At 43.2% G+C, this 24809-nt stretch overlaps 1 protein-coding gene across 2 annotated transcripts in view; it reads right to left on the minus strand.

Moving 5' to 3' along the window:
• LOC308359175 (cytochrome P450 3A12) overlaps positions 1-24593 on the minus strand; it is an 83772-nt gene extending 59179 nt beyond the window's left edge. The window contains exons 1-3 of one of the 2 annotated variants that reach the window (XM_080829947.1): positions 24506-24593; positions 2964-2990; positions 1944-2272 (exon numbers count right to left, since the gene is read on the minus strand). In XM_080829947.1, the coding sequence (XP_080686073.1) occupies positions 1944-2014 (71 nt within the window). In that variant the 5' untranslated portion in view covers positions 2015-2272; positions 2964-2990; positions 24506-24593. The remainder of the gene's footprint in view (positions 1-1943; positions 2273-2963; positions 2991-24505) is intronic. The other variant, XM_080829948.1, reaches the window with a different exon arrangement.
• Between the last annotated feature and the right edge of the window lie 216 nt (positions 24594-24809).

Consider the following 24809-nt stretch of genomic DNA (forward strand, 5'->3'; position numbering starts at 1 on the left):
AAGCCTCTGCCTTTGGCTCAGGTCATGATCCCAGGGTCCTGGGATCGAGCCCCACATCGGGCTCTCTGCTCGGCAGGGAGCCTGCTTCCCCCGTCTCTCTGCCTGCCTCTCTGCCTACTTGTGATCTCTCTCTGTCAAATAAATACATAAAATCTTAAAAAAAAAAAAAAGAAGAATGGCCAAAATCAACAAGACAGTAAACAACAAGTGTTGGTGAGGATGTGGAGAAAGGGGAACACTCTTATACTGTGGTGGGAATACAAGTTGGTGCAGCCACTTTGGAAAACAGTGTGGAGATTCCTTAAGAAATTAAAAATAGAGCTACATTATGACCCTACAATTGCACTGCTGGGTATTTACCCCAAAGATACAGATGTAGTGAAATGAAGGCCCATCTATACCCCAATGTTCATATCAGCAATGGCCACAATGGCCAAACTGGAAAGAGCCAAGATGCCCTTCAACAGAAGAATGGATATAGAAGATATGGTCCATATATACAATGGAGTATTACACCTCCATCAGAAAGGATGAATATCCAACTTTTGTATCAACATGGACAGGACTAGAGGAGATTATGTTCAGTGAAATAAATCAAGGAGAGAAAGTCAATTATCATATGATTTCACTTACTTGTGGATCATAAGGAATAACATGGAGGATATTAGGAGAAGGAAAGGAAAAGTGAATTGGGGGAAATCAGAGGGGGAGACGAAGCATGAGAGACTGTGAACTCTGAGAAATAAACTGAGGGTTTTGGGGGGGGTGGGGGGATGGGTGAATCTGGTGGTGGGTATTAAGGAGCGCATGTATTGCATGGAGCACTGGGTGTGGTACATAAACAATGAATCTTGGAACGCTGAAAAAATAAAACAAAATTTTTTTTAAAAATCCAAATCGGGGAGGGGCCTGGGTGGCTCAGTCAATTAAGCATCTGCCTTCAGCTCAGGTCATGATCCCAGGGTCCCGGGATCAAGCTTCGCATCAGGCTCCCTGCTCAGTGGGGAGTCTGCTTCTCCCTCTCCTGCCACTCCCCCATTTGTGCGCTCGCTCGCTCTCTCTCTGAGAAATAAATAAATAAAATCCTTTAAAAATTAAAAATAAAATAAAATTCAAATTGGCTTTCAGGATCTGTCTTTGTGGCTGTTGGCAGATTTCATGGGGTGGGGGGTGGAATCTTTATACTGATGCTAACCCTCCAAGACACTGTAAAGAAAAGGCGAAATGAATAAAATTTTAAGGAATCGGCCAAGTCTCCTCAGCTCTAAAGATGCTCATTTAGAGTTTAAGAGCTCTGCATATTACAGGGCCTGGGGACGGTTAGGAGAGAGGCATAGAAAAGAGGTAAGAGCCTAGTCAGAAGAGAAAGTGAGGCATCTCCAGCCCCCTTGGAAGTCTGGGTGAACCAGGTGCCTTGTGTACATGATGTCTGGTGGTGGAGAAAGGGGAGCAGAACCCTCTGAGTGACAAAGGTCCAATCCTTCTACATGTTTCCTGTAGTGGAAAGAGACCAAGGAGGTCAAGATAATGAGACAAAAATCCAGCCCAGTCCCTCTGCCTCCAGCATTCCCACAGCTTGGGAAAAGGGTGAGGACCCCAGAGCACCAGACCTGGTGATTTTTCTGCCTCTCCTGAATGTAGCTTGATTAGTCTAGGTCCCAGCTGGTAGTCAATCAGAAGCTCATCCCTAGGAGCAAACAATGTCACTCTACCTCCTGGCTACAGCAATTGGAGTTGAGGTGGGGGCCACTCCTTCTTCAGATCTGGTGAGGTCAATAATAACCCCTTATGTGTTCCTAGCATGTTTGAGGTACCCAACACTTCAGCAACTTCCCCTTTGTTAACTCTTTTGATCCTCAAATCAGACAAAGAAAATAGGGTAGATGCTGATTAGCAACCCAAGTCCAGGGTTCCGGAGGCAATGAGCCTGGACAGTTACTCACAGATAGAGGAGGACCAGGCTCGTAGCCAGGAGAAGCCAGGTTTCCATGGAAAAGCTTGGGATCAGGTCCATGGCCAGTTTTCCTCTGTGAATTCTCTCTGCTTCCGTTCAGCAGTGTCTGCTAGTCCTTGTTGGCTTGTGGGTGCGGAGCTTCCCCTCTCACCAGCGGTGATTCAGTGAGGCTGGGATGTATATACTGAAAAGGGGGTGGGGCTGGAGCAACAGCCAGTAGCACGGGCCACCCGAGCTCCACCCACAGGTGCTCCCCAGCCATGAGTGCTGACAAAGCATCCTGGACACTCCAAATTTGACCTTCTATGAGTTCATATTCTGTGGAAAATCAATAAACAACTCAGTGTTACCGGTAATCTCAAAACTTACAGAAACTCATTAAAATTACTGTCCTTAAATCTCTAACCTGTCCTTGTCAGCATGGCTCCCTGCACCTCTAAATACTTGAAACTCTGCAAGAAAGTGTAGATCTACATATCTTTACTGATGTAGTTTTCTCTGCCTAGAAATGCCCCTATACCCCCTACAAGGATCCTTACTCATCCTTCAAACCTAGATCCAACAGAATCCCCTCTGTTAGAGTCTTTCCTCCTCAATATCCTTGAACAGATATAACCACTTCATCCCCTGGGAAATTTCTGTCCCCCAGCCCCAGTTCTATTATCGTCCTTTCTACCCTCCAGTCCCATAGTTGGTCCTCACACCTCTTTGCCTTACAAATAGAGAGCTTCTCAAGGTTGCAGTCTGAGTACTTGTCAACATTATGTCCCTAGTCCCCAGCCAAGCCCTATATGCTCAGAGGAGCATCCAGAAAGATTGGTGGAGTTAAGTTGTTAAAGGTAAAATTGCGGGGCTTCCTGTGTGTCCTTTCTGGGTGGATTGTTGGTGACCAGGTCACATACCTGCTGTGAGATCTAAGAACAAACCTGGAAATTACACTGCTCATTAATACCACTCTGACCCATGTTCTGTGTCTGCATGGCCTGAGAAACTGGATTATGTGGCATACCTCAGGAACCTCTGGGACAATGGAGCCCTGCAAAGAGATAATTAAGAAAGAAGTGGCTGCAATCTTGAATAGCAACAAGGGACAGACATAGGAAGCTGGAAGATGATCCCCAGAGAGTCCTAGGAATTCTGAAATATTTCTCTTTTTTTATTAAATTTTTTATTTATTTTCAGCGTAACAGTATTCATTGTTTTTTCACCACACCCAGTGCTCCATGCAATCTGTGCCCTCCCTAATACCCACCACCTGGTTCCCCCAACCTCCCACCCCCCGCCCCTTCAAAACCCTCAGGTTGTTTTTCAGAGTCCATAGTCTCTCATGGTTCACTTACCCTTCCAATTTCCCTCAACTCCCTTCTCCTCTCCATCTACCCTTGTCCTCTATATTATTTGTTATGCTCCACAAATAAGTGAAACCATATGATACTTGACTCTCTCTGCTTGACTTATTTCACTCAGCATAATCTCTTCCAGTCCTGTCCATGTTGCTACAAAAGTTGGGTATTCATCCTTTCTGATGGAGGCATAATACTCCATAGTGTATATGGACCACATCTTCCTTATCCATTCATCCGTCGAAGGGCATCTTGGTTCTTTCCACAGTGTGGCGACCGTGGCCATTGCTGCTATAAACATTGGGGTACAGATGGCTCTTCTTTTCACTACATCTGTATCTTTGGGGTAAATACCCAGTAGTGCAATTGCAGGGTCATAGGGAAGCTCTATTTTTAATTTCCTGAGGAATCTCCACACTGTTCTCCAAAGTGGCTGCACCAGTTTGCATTCCCACCAACAGTGTAAGAGGGTTCCCCTTTCTCCACATCCTCTCCAACACACGTTGTTTCCTGTCTTGCTAATTTTGGCCATTCTAACTGGTGTAAGGTGGTATCTCAATGTGGTTTTGATTTGAATCTCCCTGATGGCTAGTGATGATGAACATTTTTTCATGTGTCTGGTAGCCATTTGTATGTCTTCATTGGAGAAGTGTCTGTTCATATCTTCTGCCCATTTTTTAATTCTGAAATATTTCTGCCCCCTTTTGGTGCCTTCACTGGGCACCATTCCAGAGGTCATGCTATTATCCCTGTTTACAGATACAGAGACTGAAACTCACTGACTGCATTGGGTTTCCAACAGCCACTGATAACAAGAACAAATTGTAAATAAGTAAACATGAAGAGAGACTGAAAAGTCTGTGTTCTGAAATATCGGTATTCAGTGCTTGCCCTTCCCTGATAAGGGTCACTACAGGAAATAGGGAAACCCAGGCTGCAACAGCAAACTGGCTAAAATTCTGTCCCTAACTCCATGGTGACCCACACAGCAACTTCTTTGGGGGTCTTCCAGAACAAAGGACTCTGCCTCATCTCAGCAAGGAAGACACATGCAAGATGGCAAGTAAGTATATTCTTGGGTGGGATCTCCCCACCCCCGTGTTCCCCAGCAGAGAACTACAGAGAGCACACAAAAACAAGGAAAGATTCCAGTCATCTGATAATCTGGACAATTAATTCTCTCACCTAAACACAAAGCCTCTCTTATTTTACTTTATTTTACCCACAGAGACTTGGTTTCAACCTTCTCCAAATCCCAGGCTTGGCTGGAATGACTCGTAACTGAGCCTAATTTGAGCATCCACCTGCCCTTTTCACCTCAGTGCCTGCCCCAGCTGCATGGAATCCATCCCCACAGCGATAGGCTAGTCATTGCTGGGGACTGAAATGCATCCAGCACTGGCCCAATGCAAATGGCCTTGTCTGCAAGGGTGAAATAATAGAGGCATGAGCTTTGCACCCCATCCTTCTCCAGGAGGAACACCTCACCCAAGGAGACTCACATCCTCAGAGTTGCACAGAGGGTGTGAAGGAAGACATGTGTGTTGGAAGAACACCGCACATACCCCATGGCTCTCATCTACTCCTTCCTGCACTATGTTCATCATGTACTTTCCATACTCTGCTCCAATGCATGGGGTAGAAATATAACTAGGACCCAGACATCATTCAGTTGTAGCAGAGAAAACTAACAGACAATTTTAGTACAGCCAAGAAAAAAGTAACCATGCATTCTTTTCAACAGGGAACAGCTTATCAGCTTTCTCTGTTTCCTTAGATATTGGTCAAGTTGAATCTCAAATAACATTCAAGGAAGATTGAGTTCAAAACCTACTCAGGTGTAATCTGAAACTGGCTCCTGTAGGCAAAAAGGCAGGAAGACATCTGAGTAATAGAATACCACCCCAGATCAGCACAGCCAAATGCCATATCTTAATAGTTTAGAGAGGCCTTATCTTGTTTCAGTCATTTGCACTATCCAGAACATCTCAACACCACATCACTATGTTGAAGCTGTGTCTTTGGGGCAATTTCTGGGATGGGGAAGGCAGCAAAACACACATTCCAAGGACAGAGGAGAGGGCAAGTCATCTCCAATTGCCTGGACCAATTCATGGGTCAACAAGCAGTTGTCTCTAATTGTTGAACTCCTAGTATGTTTTGCTTGGCCCTCGGCTGGCACACCTAATGCAGCTATGATAACACACTCTGATCAAGTTGGATTTGACTCTGGAACTCAAGGGTGGTGAATGAGAAAAATAGAAATATCAGTTATCACATTAACTGATTAAGAAAAGTCCTATCATCAAAATATTTTTAGAAAAAGCATTTGATAATATTCAATTCCCATTTATGACATAAAAGTCTTAAAGTACTAATAGGGAATTTTCTTAACATGATGAAAGGATCTACCAAAAAACCTAAAGGAAATATCATTCTTCATAGTATAAAAGTACTTTCCTCTTATACCACTTCAATGTTTTACCTTATAAACATATAGCCTTTCAAAAGTAGTAACTTCTTTTAAATAATAAAATCTCTTCAATTAACTTTTTGCTGTATTTGAGAAGAACATCACTACTTGTTTTTGTCAGGAACCCAGCTTGGGGCTCCCAGGATAAAAAGTTCAAAAATCACTGAAAAAAATTACATATTTTTCTACCTTGAAAAACTTCCTGGGGTACCTGGGTGGCTCAGTGGGTTGAGCCTCTGCCTTCAGCTCAGGTCATGATCCCAGAGTCCTGGAATCAAGCCCCGCATCAGGCTCTCTGCTCAGCAGGGAGCCTGCTTCCCCCTCTCTCTGCTGCCTCTCTGCCTACTTGTGATCTCTCTCTCTGTCAAACAAGTAAATAAAATCTTTAAAAACAACAACAACAACAAAAACTTCCTGAACTGTTCAGCAAGGGACAGAGGGGAAAGGAGAAGGCCAGAGGGTTCATTTGGCCAAGATTATCTACATTCACAAGCTGGACTTCCTGACCTTTAGTTAGAACACAGCCTTCTTTGATAATCAGATGAAAGAAATCAATCTCTCCCTAGAAAATACACAAACACTCATCAAACATTTTTGCACACAGTTCCAAGGGATTCCCAAAGAGACATGGCACAGTGGTAGCTGCCCAGCCCACTGATTTTTTCCAGACAACATGCCTTGCCAACTGCGGCCTACTTCTGAGTTCCAGCAGGAGATTCTGCTTGGTTACATGTTTATTTCCTGGACCATGGGGACCTCTCTATCCATCTGAATCAGTCTTCACTGTGCCCAGTACTAGGACACACCCTGGAGGCAAAGTGTGAACAAGATTATGACCAAGGGAGGGGCTCCTGGTGGCTGAGTCGGTGAAACATCTGGCTCTGGATCTCAGCTCAGGTCTTGATCTCAGGGATGTGAGTTCAAGCCCCATGACGGGTTCCAAGTTGAACATGGAACCCATTTAATGAAGAAAAGAAAAGACTATTACAAAAGGCACTTACATAGAGGACCTAGGTGGGGTGCTCCACTGTATGCAGATACCCCCAAAAGTATTGGGAGCTTGGGGGAAGGCAGAGAAATGTGGGACGGGGAGCCACCCTGCAGGGGGTAGGGAGAGGGTATTTCCCATAGGAGGGTGACACAGGTTGTACCATGGACAGAGGAGTATTTGACCAGAAGAGAGAAGGAGAGAGGGCATTTGGGGCTGTGAGAACGGCCAGTTTACCATCATTATCATTGGTGAGTATGTTTATAATTTCTTGGTTGCAAAGTACATTATCTAAGTCAAGCTGATTTTTATTGATGCTAATAAGGAAGTAATCAGATCACAGCCCCAGGTAAGGATCCTCCACTTCTAGGCCAAGGCTAAGGCCTACACTGGTCAGCAGGGAACTGGAGACAGGGCAGGGCCTCTGGAAAAAGCAACTACAGTGACCTGTCTTTACACCTGCCAGGGTAATTTCTGGATTTTAAAACATTTATTGAGGTAAAAGTCACATAACATAAAATTAACCATTTTTTAAATTTTTTATTTTATTTAAATTCAAATAATTAACATATAGTGTATAATTAGTTTCAGAGGTAGAGGTCAGTGATTCATCAGTCTTAAAAGTATTTTATTTATTTATTTAACAGAGATCACAAGTAGGCAGAGAGGCAGAGAGAGAGGAGGAAGCAGGCTCCCTGCTGAGCAGAGAGCCCAATGCGGGGCTCGATCCCACGACCCTGAGATCATGACCTGAGCCGAAGGCAGCGGCTTTAACCCACTGAGCCACCCAGGCGCCCCTCATCAGTCTTATATAACACCCAGCGCTCACTACATCACAAGCCCTCCTTAATGCCTGTCATCCAGTTACCCCATCTCCCCACCCACCTCCCCTCCAGCAACCCTGTTTGTTTTCTGTCATTAAGAGTCTCTCATGGTTTGTCTTCCTCTCTAATTTCATCTAGTTTTATATTTCCCTCCCTTCCCCTATGATCCTGTCTTGTTTCTTAGATTCCACATATGAGTGAAATCATATAGCTGACTTTCTCTGATTGACTTATTTTGCTGAGAATAATATCGTCTATTTCCATCCATGTCATTGCAAAAGACAAGATTTCATTTTTAATGACTGTATAATATTCCATTATACATACATTCACATCTTTATCCATTCATTTGTCTATTGACATATGGGCTCTTTCCATAGTTTGGCTACTGTGGACATTGCTACTATAAAAAACAACATTTACAGCAGCAAAACTAACCATTTTAAAGTGAATGATTCAGTGTTACTTAGTACTGTTCAAGGGAAAAACCACAATCCCAAGATGGAGTCACTTATGCTAGGCCAAGCCACCAAACCGGGACTTAGTACCTAATCTACTCGCAATTTCAACCTCTCCCAGAAACGTTGTCTTAACCAGTCAGTCAGGAATCTTCCAGTCAGTGACAATGAGGTAACCTGTCACATGGGCCCTTCTCCAACCTCCAGAGGGAAGAGGAGGTATACCACCTAATAAGATCCCTGCCCTTCCCCCTAGGGAGGATGACCTTGTTGAAATAATCTTTCCTTTTGCTAATAACTTCCTTTCTCCACCCTCCTGCCTATAAAAATCTTCCATTTTGTACAACTCCTCAAAGCACCTACTTGCTAGAGAGGGTGTAGCCTGAAGATTCGTGAATTGCTTCATAAAGCCAAAGAGATCTTCAAATTTACTCATCTCAACTTCATTTTTAATAATACATCCACAATGTTGTACAGCCACTACCTCTATTTGGTAATTGGAAGGGGAGGTACCATGAGATACTATGGACTCTGAAAAACAACCTGAGGGTTTTGAAGGGGCGGGGGGTGGGAGATTGGGGGAACCAGGTGGTGGGTATTAGGGAGGGCACAGATTGCATGGAGCACTGGGTGTGGTGAAAAAACAATGAATACTGTTACGCTGAAAATAAAAAAAAAATTTTAAAAATGGATCTTGGAAAGCTGAAAAAATAAAGTAAAATTAAAAAAATAAAATAAAATGCTAAATATGCAAATGATTAATATAAAAAATAAAGATAATACACCTCAAAAAAAATTTCCATTACTCCAAAATAAAATCCTGTGCCCATTAAGCAGGTTCTCCCCACTCTCTCCTTTCCCCAGCCCCTAGAAATCACTGATCTACATTCTGTCTTTAAGGATTTACCCACTCTAGATGTTTCATGTAAATGGAGTCCTGGAATATGTGATCTCTAGTGTCTGGCCCCTATTAATTTAAATTTAAAGATCTAATTGGCTTTATTCAACAATTCATGAATAAGCAGCATCCCGTCTAGTAAACAGAAGTGAGTTCCCAGGAACTATATGAAATGGAAGGATTTTACAGATAGAAGGAGGTGGGACAGGAATTTAAGAGTATATTATTTCGGGGTGGGGGGAAGAATGTATTATCCCAGGCAAAATTGCCTTCCTTAAAAGGGTTTTATCTTGCAGATGTTCTCACTGGTGCTGATCAGGAAATTCCAGATTGCCTGGGAGAGGCAGAAACTGCAGTTGGGTTAGTTATTAAGTATTGGTGGGGCTTAACATAAGTGACTCCATCTGGGGCTTTTTTCTTTTGAACACTTCCTCCACTTAGGATAATGTTTTCAAGGTTGATTCCTGTTCTGGCATGTATCAGTATTTCATTCCTCTCATGGTTCAATAGCATCCTATGATATGTACTGTCGACCTGAAAATAAAAAGCCACAATGAGAGGCAAACCAGGGTTTATTTGCGATCAAGAAACTGCAACCCAAGGGGTGGAGATTCAGGTAGAAACCCAAACACGGTTCCACTTCAGTATGAAAGCAGGGGTTTAAGAGACAAGGGGAGGGGGCAATGACATGAGTTCAAGAATAGGAAAACAAAGTTTTCTATGGAGTTTTTACAAGCTAAGCTACTCTGACTACTGGTTTTATTTTCAGAAAGTCTGAAACTACCAGTCTTATGATCCCCCTGACTTCTCAAGCAATAGCTTAAAGCAACTGCCATTTTGCCTAGTCCAAAGGTTTTGGCCAGTTCAAGCTAGGCTAGTAAGATAGTTTCTCCATAGTGCCTGCTCTAGCTCTATTTTTTTTAATTTTTTTATTTTATTTAAATTCTGCTAATTAACATATATTATTAGTTTCAGAAGTAGGGTTCAGTGATTCATCAGTTGCATACAATAACCAGTGCTCATTACATCACATACCCTCCTCACCACCCATCACCCCACTCCCCCTTCCCTCCCCTCCAGCAACCCTGTTTGTTACCTATAGTTAAGAGTCTCTTAGGGTTTCTCTCCCTCTCTGATTTCATCTTATTTTATTTTTCCTTCCCTTCCCCTATGATCCTCTGTTTTGTTTCTTGAATTCCACATATGAGTGAAATCATATAATTCGCTTTCTCTGATTAACTTATTTCACTTAGCATAATACCTTCTAGTTCCACCCACATCGTTGCAAATGGTAAGACTTCATTTTTTGATGACTGAGTACTATTCCACTGTGTATATATACCACATCTTCTTTATCCATTCATCTGTCAATGGATATCTGGGCTCTTTTCATAGTTTGGCTATTGTGGACATTGCTGCTACAAACACTGGTAGAAGGAGGTGGGACAGGAATTTAAGAGTATATTTTTTGGATAAATACCTAGTAGTGCAAGATCTATAAAGAGCTTACCAAATTCAACACCCAAAAAACGAATAATCCAGTCAAGAAATGGGCAGAAGACAAACAGACATTTCTCCAAAGAAGACGTACAAATGGCTTACAAACACATGAAAAATTGTCCCAGCTCTATTTTCAACTGACTCCAGTCATGACAATTTTTCGTCATATATATCACAATTGTTTGTCCATTTGAGACAGGGAAACTAAAGGGACATCATGAAAATCTGCTTCTTGGCTCCTGTTCTTACTTCTATTCTCACTAGGACTGACACCACATCTTACATACGCTTTATTGAACAGATAATGTACGTCCTTCTTGTAAAGGTCAAGGAGTTAATGATTTCTTTGAGGTTTTCTAGCACAACAAATAACACCTAAAGAGTAACTGTGTGGATCATCATGAATGTTTACCAAGACCACTGACTTAACACGACATCCTGGTTCCAGGGCATAAGTGACTTATGGAGAACAACTAAACATTCATCTTTGTCCCTGGATTACTGAGAAGACACTGTGCACCAGACCATCATCCTCAGTAAAAACCTGGGCCCCAAGCAATGATGAAATTCACTCTTCTTTCCTTTCTGAGTTTCCCAGACACTCTGTCCATATCTACACTCTACATATCTTGAATAAACTCTGCTCTATTTTCCTGTTGGCTTGTGTTCTATTTCTATCCTGTGCAAAGCCAAGGACCCCCCTTAGCTTGTCTTGTGGGACCCCCCCCCAACTCTGGGTCCTTAGACCCAACCAGCCTACATCACATCCATCCATTAATTTCCATTGTTTCCACATTTTGGCTATTGTGAATGGTCCTGCTATGGATATGCAGGCAGATGTATCTCTTTGAGAAATTTGTCAGTTTTCTTAGGTATTTAACTACAAGTGGAGCTGGTGGGTCTATGGTAGTTCTATGATTAACATTTTGAGGAACTGCCAAACTGTTTTCCACAGTGGCTGCAGCATTTTACATTGTCACCAAAAATGTATGGGGGTTCCAATTTCTCCACACCCCCCCAATACTTGCTATTTTCCTTTTTATATTTTTATAGATATCTGTGTGGTTATGAAGTAATAAGATTTCTGGGCTTTTTAATTCTGTGCAACCAAAATGGTTAAGAATCTGAAGGACCATATCCAACATCTATAAAGAACTTTTAAAACTCAACACCTAAAAAAAGAAATGCTATTAAGAAATGGGCAGAAGGGATGACTTGGTGGCTCAGTCAGTTAGTCATCTGCCTTCGGCTCACGTCATGATCCCTGAGTCCTGGGATCGGGTAGGGCATCAGGCTCCTTGCTTGGCACAGAGCCTGGTTCTCCCTCTGCCTGCCACTCCCCCTACTTGTGCTTGCTCACTCTCTCTCTCTCTTTCTGACAAATAAATGAATCTTTGAAAAAAATCTTAAATAAAAAATGGACAGAAGACATGAACAGATACTTTTCCAAAGAAGACCTACAGATGGCCAATAGACGTGTGAAAAGATGTTCAACATCACTCCTCATCAGGGACATACAAATCAAAACTACAATAAGGTTTCACCTCACACCTGTCAGAATGGCTATAATTAACAACACAAGAAACAACAGATCTTGGCCAGGATGTGGAGAAAGGGGAACCTTCATGCGCTGTTGGTGGGAATGCAAACTGGTGCAGCCACTCTGGAAAATGGTATGGAGGTTCCTCAAAAAGTTAAAAATAGAACTATCCTAGGATCTAGCAATTACACTACTAAGTATTTACCCAAAGAATACAAAAATATTAATCCAAAGGGATACATGCATCCCTATATTTATAGCAGCATTATTTATAATAGCTGAGTTATGGAAAGAGCTCAAATGTCCATGGACTGATGAATGGATAAAGATAAGGATAAGGATAACATTCCATTGGGTGTATATATACACAATGGAATGTTACTCAGCCATAAAAAATAATGAATTCTTGCCACTTGCAACATGAATGAAGCTAGAGAGTATTATACAAAATGAAATAAGTCAGTCAGGGAAAGACAGGTATCATGATTTCATTCATATGTGAAATTTAAGACACAAAACAAATGATCATAGGGGAAAAAGAGGCAAACCAAAAAACGGGCTCTTTTTTTTTTTTAAGATTTTATTTATTTATTTGACAGACAGAGATCACAAGTAGGCAGAGAGGCAGGCAGAGAGAGAGGAAGAAGCAGGCTCCCCGATGAGCAGAGAGCCCGATGCAGGGCTCGATCCCAGGAGCCTGGGATCATGACCTGAGCCGAAGGCAGAGGCTTTAACCCACTGAGCCACCCAGGTGCCCCCAAAAAACGGACTCTTAACTACAGAGAAGAAACTGAAGGTTACTAGAGGGGAGGTGTGTGGGGAAACGGATGAAATAGGTAATGAGGATTAAGGAGGGCACTTGTGATAAGTACCTGCTGGTGTATGTAAGTGCTGAATCACTAAATTGTATACCTGAAATTAATACTACACTGTATCTTAACTAACTTGAATTAAAAAAAAAAAGAATCTGAGAGAACATGACAGAGATAGAGAGGGACAAGGAAGAGTGTGATTGGAACCTGGCCCAGGTAGCCCCTGAGCTTTCTGTAGACTCCAGAAATATCCATGCTCTCTATTGTATAGACGGTCAGCAAATAGCGATCTGCAGAACTGACTGACACGCAGGCCCTGTGGGAGTTATTTAAACACCCTCAAGCCTCAGCTGCCTCTCCTGTTGACAATTAAGCCTTCCCTTCCAAAAGGAGGACCAGACCAGACCCTGGGCATGTCCTGCAGGACCATGGGGCCTGATCTGCAAGTCGGGCTCATGGTGGCTTTGACTTAAGAGAACATGTGGCCAGCTAGGTATCTGACCCTCAAGCAAACGTTCACTCAGTATGAGCTCATAAACAGGTCAACATGAGGCTGAGAGAGGGCAAGAGTTATAGAGTAACCTCAAATTGGGTAATATGTTTTCTTTGAACAAGAGGAGGAAATGTGAGCGTTAAGGTTTAATTAACAAAATGATTAAAAAGTTCAGAGTTGGGCGCCTGGGTGGCTCAGTCAGTTAAGCCTCTGCCTTCAGCTCAGGTCATGATCCCAGCCAGGGTCCTGGGTTGGAGCCCCACATCTGGCTCCCTGCTCAGCGGGAAGCCTGCTTCTCCCACTACCCCGGCTTCTGTTCCCTCTCTCACTGTGTCTCTCTCTGTCAAATAAATAAATAAAATCTTTAAAAAAAAAAAAAAGTTCGGAGTTTACCACATGCAGACTGTTTATCTTCTTCCTTCTTATTGATTATGTTTAAATGGCTCTTTTTACTGCCCGTTCTGTGAGGAGCCGCTGAGATCATAAATGCTTAGAGACTTTGTTTCCTGGGTTCTAATTGGAGCCTGCGATGTTTGTCCAGTTGTGTAAACACAGGGCAGGGAGCAGGACCACCACACCTCACTTTTCCCTACTCCAGTAGTATCTAAAGACCCATTTGGTTGAGATCACTTTCCTCCTCTTTTCCTGGTCTAGGCAGAATTTTTCTCTAAACAGTTTTCTAAGTTGAATACATAGTAGGCTAAGAAAAGGTAAATCACAAAGGAATCAAAAAATAGGAGTAAGGAGAGCTCATTCTCTCCTTACCAACACAGTGTGTTTATAAAATTCAGTCAGGACTTGAAGGCAGGGCTGGGACTAGAGTGAGGGGAGTGAGGCATTCCATTGAGCCCAAAATTGCCAAAAATCTTAGTAATCAAATAAATATTCTAATGCAGTAAGATTATACTCTAATGCAATACTTTTTAAAAAGTCAGGGGCACCTGGGTGGCTCAATCAATTGAGTGTCTGACTCTTCATCTCAGCTCAAGTCTTAATCTCAGGGTTGTGAGTTCAAGCCCTGAACTGGGCTCCAAGGGGTGAGCACTTACTTTAAAAAATCAGTATTAATGCAAAAAAATCAATGAGTGACAAAATATCAAAAATTTAAATAAAGACAGGATCAATAGGTTAATTTTATCTACACACCAGGGTCCATATGCAACTTATACCAGATGCATCAAAAAGTAAAATGCATTGACAGATGTATAGAGGGATAGACTGACAGATGATAAAGCAAATAAAGCAAAATGCTAATTGTTCTATCCAGGTGGTGAAGACACAAGTATTTATAATTTTTCCATCTTTCTTTTCAAATTTTCTATATTTAAAACTGTCATTATAAAAATTGGTAAAGAAATTATTATTAGTATTTCGGAGTGCCTGGGTGGCTCAGTGGGTTAAGCCTCTGCCTTCAGCTCAGGTCATGATCCCAGAGTCCTGGGATCGAGCCCCGCATCAGGCTCTCTGCTCAGCGGGGAGCCTGCTTCCCCCTCTCTCTCTGCCTGCCTCGCTGCCTACTTGTGATCTCTCTCTGTCAAATAAATAAATAAAATCTTACAAAAAAAGAAATTATTATTAGTATTTCCTCACTCCCCAGCCCTAGTCAGACTCTCGCCTCTCCCTGACAGTAACCACAGCCTGATCTCCTTACGGAAGGCAACCTTTGCTCATCTAATCTGGGCTCCCAATTTGATACCCCCACAGTCAGGTGCTGCCTGTGCCTGATCCAGATGAGAAGTGACTGCCCCAGCTGCATTCCCAGCACCCCTCTTCAGACTCCATGCTTCACACTGGAGTCTTTGCAGGTCCCTGCACACCCTGTGCTACCTCTATACTTCTGTGCCTTTGCTCATGCTGTGCCAACTGCCTTATTCTCCCCTGAATGCCTCCACACATTTAAGATTCCTCCTGGAACTTAAACATGGTGGGTTAAACACAGTATTTACCTCTGAAGCCTCCTGAAGCATTAAAATAAACGTAAAAGTAAAGTAAAAGGCATTAAAAGGCTTTCTTAAAAGGCATTAATTTACAAGGACCAAGACAATCAGACAGGAGAAAAGAGCACCAAATGTTTGAAACTAGCAAGTACACATAGCCAAGAGTCACCAGGAGCTCTTCACACCAGGTATCCTCCTTAGCACTCTCTTTAGTCTTCAGAAAAACCATATGCAGTAGGCACTTTTTTTAAAGATTTTATTTATTTATTTGACAGAGAGACAGAGATCACACGTAGGCAGAGAGGCAGGCAGAGGGGTCGGGGGGAAGCAGGCTCCCTGCCAAGCAGACAGCATGATGTGGGGCTCAATCCCAGGACCGTGAGATCATGACCTAAGCTGAAGGCAGAGGCTTAACCAACCCACTGAGACACCCAGGTGCCCCAGCAGTAGTCACTCATATCATCAACCCCCTTTTATAGGCACATAGAGGTTAAGTCACTTGGGCAAGGTCATACAGCTACAGGGCCAGGATGTAAACCCAGGTGGTGTGGCCCCACGGTCTATGCTAAGACCATTGTATGTCTGGCATGAGAGGTCACTTGGCATAGCAGACAAAGCTGGGGCCTGCAGCACTAGGGAGACCAGAAAGAAAGAGAACCAGGAAGACTTAGGAACTGAATGTACCCCGTACCTCTGAAATCAGGAAGTGTGAGTGAGGCTGAAAAGAGTCTGTATAATAAAGAGACAGACTTCCAGATTCCCTGCTGTACTGAGTTGGACAGTGATCCCCTGAAACATCATGTCTGCCAGCAAACTGAGGATGTGGCGTTATTTGGAAGTAGGGTCTTCGCAAATGTATTTAGTTAAGAGGAGGTCACAGTGGAATAGAGTAGCCCCACTGCAATGACAGGTATTCTTCTAAGAAGAGACACAGGGACACAGAGAGGGAAGGCAGCTGTGTGAAGAAGGAGGCAGAGATTGAATGATGCTACCATGAGCTCAGGAACACCAAGGACTGCCAGCAACCACCAGAAACTAGGAAGGGCCATGGAGCAGACTCTCCTCCAGAGGCTCCAAGAAGAATCAACCATGCCCACACTCTGATCTCAGACTTTTTGGCCTCCAGAACTATGAGAGAATACATGTCTGTTGTTTTAAGCCGCCCAGTTTGTGGTGCTTCATTACGGCTACCCCTAGTCTGCCCTGCAGAAGACCGAGAGACTATTCTCTGCACATGCTGATAAACTCTGGACTTGAGACCCCAGGCAGAGAGGAGGACAGACCATGGGACTGAAAGCAAGAGGATCCAGAAGATTTCCATCTCCCTCTGCCACCCAGCAAGCAGGCCACACTTCTGCCTCCCAGGCAGAAGACCAGAAAATCCCTTCTTGGGAAACAGAGTAGCCCTACAGATCTACTAATCCTGATATTTAGGGAGTCTCCAGCCAGATGGTTCTTCGCTGAAGCCAAATCCCATACACGCCCAGATATGAGCAAGACAGGCAGGGACAGGCTGGCATTCAAGGGAAAGATCAACACAAAAAGGAAAAGGAGCTCTAAGAAAAAGAAGCAAAGAAGGGAAGGAAGGGAGCTTTGAAAACAGCTGCAGTAGCCTGAAAGCTGTAATCAGATGATATCAGAGAAGACAGTTTAAAAGAATCTTATAAATAAAAAGTGTAATAGAACACGTAACATTCCATAGAAAGGTAGGAAGGTAAAATTAGGGTATTCACTTGGAAAGAAAACTAAGACAAAGAGAAGGAAAATGGGAGAGAAGAAAACTTAAGAATCACTGCATGAGTTCTATCATGAACCAACCTGGGGTTTCAGAGCAGAGAATAGGAAAAAATGAAAAAAATAATTCAAGACATGTCCCCAGAACTGAAGCACAAGGGTCTCTAGATTGAAAGGCCAATATAGTACGGCTTGATACGGTAGCCCCTGGGACATGTGGCTAGTGACATTGTAATATAAATCTATTAAAAATAGGTGAAATCAGAAATGCAGTTCCTCAGCCACACTGACCACATTTCTTTTTTTTTTAAGATTTTATTTATTTGATAGAGAGAGAGAGATCACAAGTAGGCAGAAAAGCAGGCAGAGAGAGAGGAGGAAGCAGGCTCCCTGCTGAGTGGAGAGCCCGATGTGGGGCTAGATCCCAGGACCCTGAGATCATGACCTAAGCCAAAGGCAGAGGCTTAACCCATTGAGCCACCCAGGCGCCCCCTGGCCACACTTCAAGTGTGCAATCGCCTCATGTGGCTGGAGGCAACCATAGAATAACACAGACACAGAACATTTGCATCATTGCAGAAAGGCCTCTTGGACACCTCTGCCTGGCAAAATGGATGAAGGCACACCTTCGTGAGCGTTCAGAACACCAGGGACAAAAAGAAGATTCCCTCAAGCTTCCAGAAATGGGGTGTCGCTGGGATGGTGCAAGAAACAGGTCACATACAAAGGCTCAGACATCAGAGGGCATTCAAGTTCTCAAAGCAACACCCTGTGTCTTCAAGGCAAGTGGTCAGGGATGGGAGAGGAAGGAAACAAACAAATAAACATGACTCTGTGTCTTGAAATTCAGAGAGAAAATTCTAGCCTGCCTAGAATTCCATGTCCAAACCATCAATCAAGCATGAGGGTAGAAAATAGGTATATTCAGACATGCACATTCTTGAAAAAGAACAAACAAAAACTTACTCTTCTGCATCATTCTAATGAAAGCTACAAAATGAGGGAGAAAACCAAGAAAGAGGAGCCACAAGAACAGAAAGGGGAGGGAAAGGCCCAGGATGGCGGCCCTGCACAAGCTGCAGGGAGCAAGCAGACTAGACCAAAGCAGGGAGAGAGCCACAGGAGGGTCTGGCCATGCAGGGGGGAGTGATGCTTCTGGTGGAAAATGGAAGATGGGGCATAGAAAAATCAAATTTTACAAAAAGGAAATATTGATTCCAAGTAATATTAAAAGTTGTCAAGAGAACAGAATCAGGAGCATAGACATGTGAGTGGCTCAACTGTGAATAGAAAGGAATTAAATCATATTGATGCAGCTCTGAATAGGAATTAAATCCCACCCCTGCTTTAGGAGGGTGGGAAGTGAGTATGAGGCAAGAGGATATTAGCAACCTAAACTTTCAGCTTCCAAGTAATCAATAAATAGCAGTAGGAGCATGCCATTTAATGACACAGTAGTGAATGCCAGAAGAAACTACTAAACTGGTTGAAAATGGACTCTGGAGGGAAAAATGGGAACAGAGATCAGGTGAAGCAAGGCACCACTAGCTTTGTTATAACCACTGTACTGTTCAACTTTTTAAAGTATGTCCACCTATACATTTGATTTGTTAAAATAAATTTTTAGAAGCCTCAAACCAAGTATCAGCTCCTCCTAGCCCTCTTTGGGGTCAAGTGTGCCTTCTGTGTGTTCTCAAAGCACCGAGGTTGACCTTCCACCATATTGAATCAGTTTGTTCATGGGTCTGAACTTTCCCCACCAAAGGCATCTCTCGCGTGACCCAGAGTGGTGCTCAGGAAATGTTTGTGGGCCTAAACAAAAGTCAGGACAAGAACCTTCCTGCTAACTTTCTAAGCATGTTTGAGGTTCAGATGAACCTCCTGATAGCACGCGTTGGAAAACGTCCAAACAAAGCCATGAATGATACTGGTAGAAGTCCACATGCTATTTCCAATATATGTTTCACAAACAGTCACAAAACACACACAAAAAAGACGTTTTTACTGAAGGCCTAGTGTGTTCTCAGCTGGGCTCTGAGAAGACATCAGCAAGGCCAACGATAGCCTCAAAGTCATCCCTGTCTGCCAGGGGCCCTTGGACTCCAGCCTAGCACTGGGACTAAAGAGTTTGTCAGCATAATGAGTGCGGCCACGGGTCTGGAAGGCTCTGCCTTTTCTACTCTCTCACCATAAGCAAGTCATTAACCTTTCTGTGCCTCAGTTTGCTTAGAGGGCTGTTAGGAGGATTAAATGAAAAGTGTGTAAAATTAAAGCCTCAGACTCAAACAGCAAATCTCTTTTCAGCTCTCTGATTCTTTCACCTGTGCTGAACAATCACCCGTGTTATGGCACCATTTGCAGAAATAAGAGACACAATGCTGCTGAAAACACACAAATTCTCAAAGAAAATAGAGCTTTTTAACTTTTCAAAATGAGATCATCATCACCCCCCACTTTTCTGCTCTTTCCTTGCTCTTCCCGGAATGAGCTCAGGATGTTTGGGGTGTGACTTCTGATCTGGGAAAGTGGGCCTTAGATGTCTCTCTTCCCTGGACCTTATAGGTGATACTTGCTCTCTGCCCTGGTTCTACAGAGGGTCCATGATGGTCTGGTAGCTGGAAGTAACCCCTGCTTGACCTGGGTCCCTCTCACTAGCACCTGGGACCCAGCCCCACCTTCCACCCAGCTTTGCTGAGAGTGTACGTTCACTGCTATGGGTCCCCTAGCCTTCTGGTGACACCCATATGTTGGCCAACAGGCTCTCTCCACAGGTCCTGGTGTAGACTGAACTGTACCCCCTCCAAATCAGTATGTTGATGTCCTAACTCCCAGCAATTCAAAATGTGACTGCAGTTGGAGACATGGCCTTTAAGATGAAAATGAAAGTTAAATGAGGTCACTAGCTGTTGGAGAGGATGTGGAGAAAGGGGAACCCTCTTCCACTGTTGGTGGGAATGCAAACTGGTGCAGCCACTTTGGAGAACAGTGTGGAGATTCCTCAGGAAATTAAAAATAGAGCTTCCCTATGACCCTGCAATTGCACTGCTGGGTATTTACCCCAAAGATACAGATGGAGTGAAAAGAAGGGCCATCTGTACCCCAATGTTTATAGCAGCAATGGCCACGGTCGCCACACTGTGGAAAGAACCAAGATGCCCTTCAACGGATGAATGGATAAGGAAGATGTGGTCCATATACACTATGGAGTATTATGCCTCCATCAGAAAGGACGAATACCCAACTTTTGTAGCAACATGGACAGGACTGGAAGAGATTATGTTGAGTGAAATAAGTCAAGCAGAGAAAGTCAAGTATCATATGGTTTCACTTATTGGTGGAGCATGACAAATAATATAGAGGACAAGGGTAGATGGAGAGGAGAAGGGAGTTGAGGGAAATTGGAAGGGGAGGTGAACCATGAGAGACTATGGACTCTGAAAAACAACCTGAGGGTTTTGAAGGGGCGGGGTGGGAGGGTGGGGGAACCAGGTGGTGGGTATTAGGGAGGGCACAGATTGCATGGAGCACTGGGTGTGGTGAAAAAACAATGAATACTGTTACGCTGAAAATAAATAAAAAATTAAAAAAAAAATGCAAAAAAAAAATAATAATAATAATAATAATAATAATAAATAAATAAATAAATAAATAAATTGGGTGTTAGTTTTCCTTTTCCTTTTCCTTTTTGTCTGGAGCATATACCACAGTTTTCAGAGGAATGAGATTAATAACTGGTAGGTTGGAAATCTTGATAGAAGTGAAATTGTCTTGGGCGACTGGGAGGCTCAGCCAGTTGAGTGTCTGCCTTCAGCTCAGGTCATGATCTCAGGGTCTTGGGATTGAGCCCAGGGTCAGGCTCCCTGCTCAGTGAGGAGTCTGCTTCTCCCTCTCCCTCTGCCCTTCCCCTCTGCTTGTGGTCTTCCCCCCTCTCTCTAATAAATAAACAAAATCTTTGAAAAAAAGTTAAATTGTTTTTATTTCTCCATCATTAAGTACCATGCCCAGTGAGAGAGCTTAGGAAGACATGCTTATCCATGGATGACAGTGAGAGCCTTTTTGTGCTCAGCCATTCTCTCCTAGCTGGCCAACTGCTAATGCTGCCCTCACCTCCAGTTCCAGAGCCTCTACTGGCCACTCCCATGGGCTTGTAGCTCTCTCCATGGAGTCTAGCATAGTCCTAGAAAGCAAAGTCCTCACAGGGAGAAAATACACAGAATTGCTGTGTTGGAACAGAGGACATATCTAAAGGATGAGAAAAGGATAGGAAGGAAGAAACTGGGCTGCATCTTGAGTGAGCACTCCAAGATCAGCCAAAGAGTCATGTCTGACCTCCTGGAATGGCTCTTTTCAAATGCGAGCTACCTATGGAGGCAGAAAACAGATGTCAGAAGACAATGATGCCAAGAGGACAAGGCTCAGGTCTCCCATCAAATTTACCCAGATCAGCTTTGTAAATTGTGATTTAGCATTCCTTCCAAGAATGTAGTCAAGGGCCACAGAAGTTCTCTGGGTCACAAAGTGACCTACAAACAGAGGCGGTGAAGCAGGCAGAGAGTGGAAATCGGGAAATGGCCAGATCAGACCAGATGTGACATTATGGAGGAAATGAAGGGACAGTTGGAACAGTATTGTTGGGGAGAAGTCGCAGGAGTTTAGACCCAAGGGTCTCACTCCAATCTGTTATTCATTCATTTGACTGTGGGCAAGACCCTTCCACTCTCCACTCCTTGTCCACATGTAAGGAGGTTATACTAAATGTACTCAATGCCCAGGTGCTAGGATTCTATAACTAAGTTTTAAACTTCCAAGGTTACAGACCTAGAAAACAGAGATAGAAGGCAGAAGTGGTGGCTGAGATCAATAACCAGAGAGAATATGTTGCAACTCAAATCAAGTCACCAATTACAACACACATCTGATGTTTTCCCAAGCACTGCTTTGCTGGCATAATCCTGGTTGAATATTAAACAATGACCTCAACTTGGCAAATGAACCTTAGGAAGTTCAGATTATAACCAGACTAGTACAAGCAGGTTGAGAATATGAACTCGGCTCACCAGGGAAACACACTATGATGAAACAGTTCTAGCCTGACACTTGAAGTCAAGATTTCTTTGACAGTTTCAATTCTCTCAAAATATATACATTAAAATAGAACTTAAAGGGTATTACGTGCATGACCAGGAATTATATTCACCAAGGAAAAGCCCTATGGAAGTTGACTGAAACATAATAGGTTCATACCCATTAAATTATCTGGGTGACTGGGGGGCTTAAATCAACAAATCGCAATGCTAATGAAATTACTTTAGCAATGACAGAAGCCAGAATTTTTCAAATACTTCTTAAGAAGGAGACAGGGACTGTGTAATGTTTCTTTAGAATTCTGATAGGCTAGTAGAAATGGATTCTATCTTTTCTTTTTTAGATCTCAGTAACTTAAAAACCATACAAACTATATAGTTCTCCAGTAAGGATAAATATATGAACAAATATAAAAATATGTATTATGGTCATTTTGGCTTGTAACTCCACTTTTTATTGTATTATAGTATTTAAAAGACAAAAGCATAAAAATGGGTACACAATATTTAAAGATATAATTTATGACATCAATAAAATAAAATGGGGGTGGCAAGTGGAGAGCTGTAAAGGAGTAGAGTTCCTATGTGATTGAAGCTAAGTTTAAAACAGATTGTTATAATTTCAGGGTGTCTTATATAATCCACAGGGTAAACACAAAGAAAATATCTATAGAATATACACAATAGCAAATGCAAAGGGAATCAAAACATGTCACTACAAAAAGCCAACCAAATACAAAGGAAGGTAGTAAGGTAGGAAAAGTGGGACAAAAAGGCTATATGACATGCAGAAAATAAATATCAAAATGATAATAGTGAGTCCTTCCCTATCAGTAATTACTTTAAATAAAAATATAAATTAAACTACCCAGTCAAAAGGCAGAGATTGTCAGAAATAGAATCCAACTATACTGTGTCTATAAAAGATTCACTTTAGAGGTGCCTGGGTGGCTCAGTCAGTTAATTGTCCAACTCTTGATTTCGGCTCAGGACATGATCTCAGGGTTGTGAGATCGAGCCCTGCATTGGGCTCCATGCTTAGCATGGAGCCTGCTTAAGATTCTCTCTCTCCGGAGAAGGGAGTTGAGGCAAATTGGAAGGAGAGATGAACCATGAGAGACTATGGACTCTGAAAAACAATCTGAGGGTTTTGAAGGGGCAGGGGGTGGGAAGTTGGGTAAGCCTGGTGGTGGGTATTATCGAGGGCACGTATTGCATGGAGCACTGGGTGTGGTACATAAACAATGAATTCTGGTACACTGAAATGAGGTTAAAAAAATAAAAAAAATTTTTTTAAATTTAAAAAATAAATAAATAAATTTTAAAATTTTTTAAATTAAAAAAAGACTAACCCTCTCTTTAAAAAAAGATTCTTTTTTTTAAGTTTTTTTTTAAGATTTTATTTATTTATTTGACAGAGATCACAAGTAGGCAGAGAGGCAGGCAGAGAGGCGGCAGAGGGGGGCGGGGGAAGCAGGCTCCCTGCTGAGCAGAGAGCCCGATTCGGGACTCGATCCCAGGACCCTGGGATCCTGACCTGAGCCAAAGGCAAAGGCCCAACCCATTGAGCCACCCACATGCCTCTTTTTTAAGTTTATTTTTTAAAATAACTTCTACAACCAACTTGGGTCTCAAACTCATGACTCTGAGATCAAGAATCACATCCTCTACCAACTGAGCTAGTCAGATGCCCCAAGAGATTCACTTTTTTTACGTAGGCTCCACACCCAGCATGCAGACCAATATGGGGCTTGAACCCACAACCTTAAGATCACCACCTGAGCTAAGTAAGATGAAGAGTCAGACACTTAACCAACTGTGCCACCCAGCTGCCCCTCCCCCAAGAGATTCGCTTTGGATCTAATGACATGCAAAGGTTAAAAGTTAAAGGATGTAAAAGATATTCCATGAAAATGATAACCAAAGAGAACAGGGGTGGCTATACTAATATCAGACAAAAGAGACTGTAATTCAAAAACTGCAGACTCCCCACAGCTTTCTTAGGGGAGGATTCCATAGTGTTCATTGCCACAGACCCCAGTGACCTGCTTTGCAGGAGACACAGGAAGCTTTTGACACTGTGGTAACTAATGGCCATGGAAACAGAAGACCCCCCCCCCCGCAAAAAAAAAAGGGATATGCTGCTGCACATCCCCTAGAAGGAGCTACTATTACGCCACCTTAGGACCAGGGCTGCCAGCCTCCCTTAACCTCATGGATGCCCCAGACTCCAGAGCCCTGGCTGCTCTGCCTGTGCCCACACTTCAGACCCTGATTCCATAGCCACTCTACATGCGCTCTCACTCCAAATCCCAGATCCATGGCTGCTCCATATACATCCCTATCTCAGGTACCAGAGACACCACTGCTATGGGCTAGCCAGCACCCCAGACCCCAGAGCCACTATCGCTACACACACACACCCATGCTCTAGACCCTGCCTCTGAGGCCACTGGTATGCACTCACATCTCCAGCAACAGAGCCATTGTCATTGTAGGCTATCCAATGCCAGGATTCCACAGCCACTGTCACTCTGTGAGCACCTGCACTCCAGACTCTGGCTCTGTTCTGCTCAGCAAGTGCCAGCATCTGGGCAACAGAGCCATCCCCACTGTGGACTCTTCAGTGTCCCTGACCCTGGAGCCACTGTCCTACTGCATTCCAGTCCCCTGCACCATGATGCGCACATGGTCATCTGAACTTTAGATACAATATCACCACTACTGCAAGGGCACCCACAAGCTGGATACAGTGCCAAGAGGGGTCCTTC

Source organism: Martes martes (assembly GCF_963455335.1).
Source record: "Martes martes genome assembly, chromosome: 18".
Classification (NCBI taxonomy): Eukaryota; Metazoa; Chordata; class Mammalia; order Carnivora; family Mustelidae; genus Martes; species Martes martes.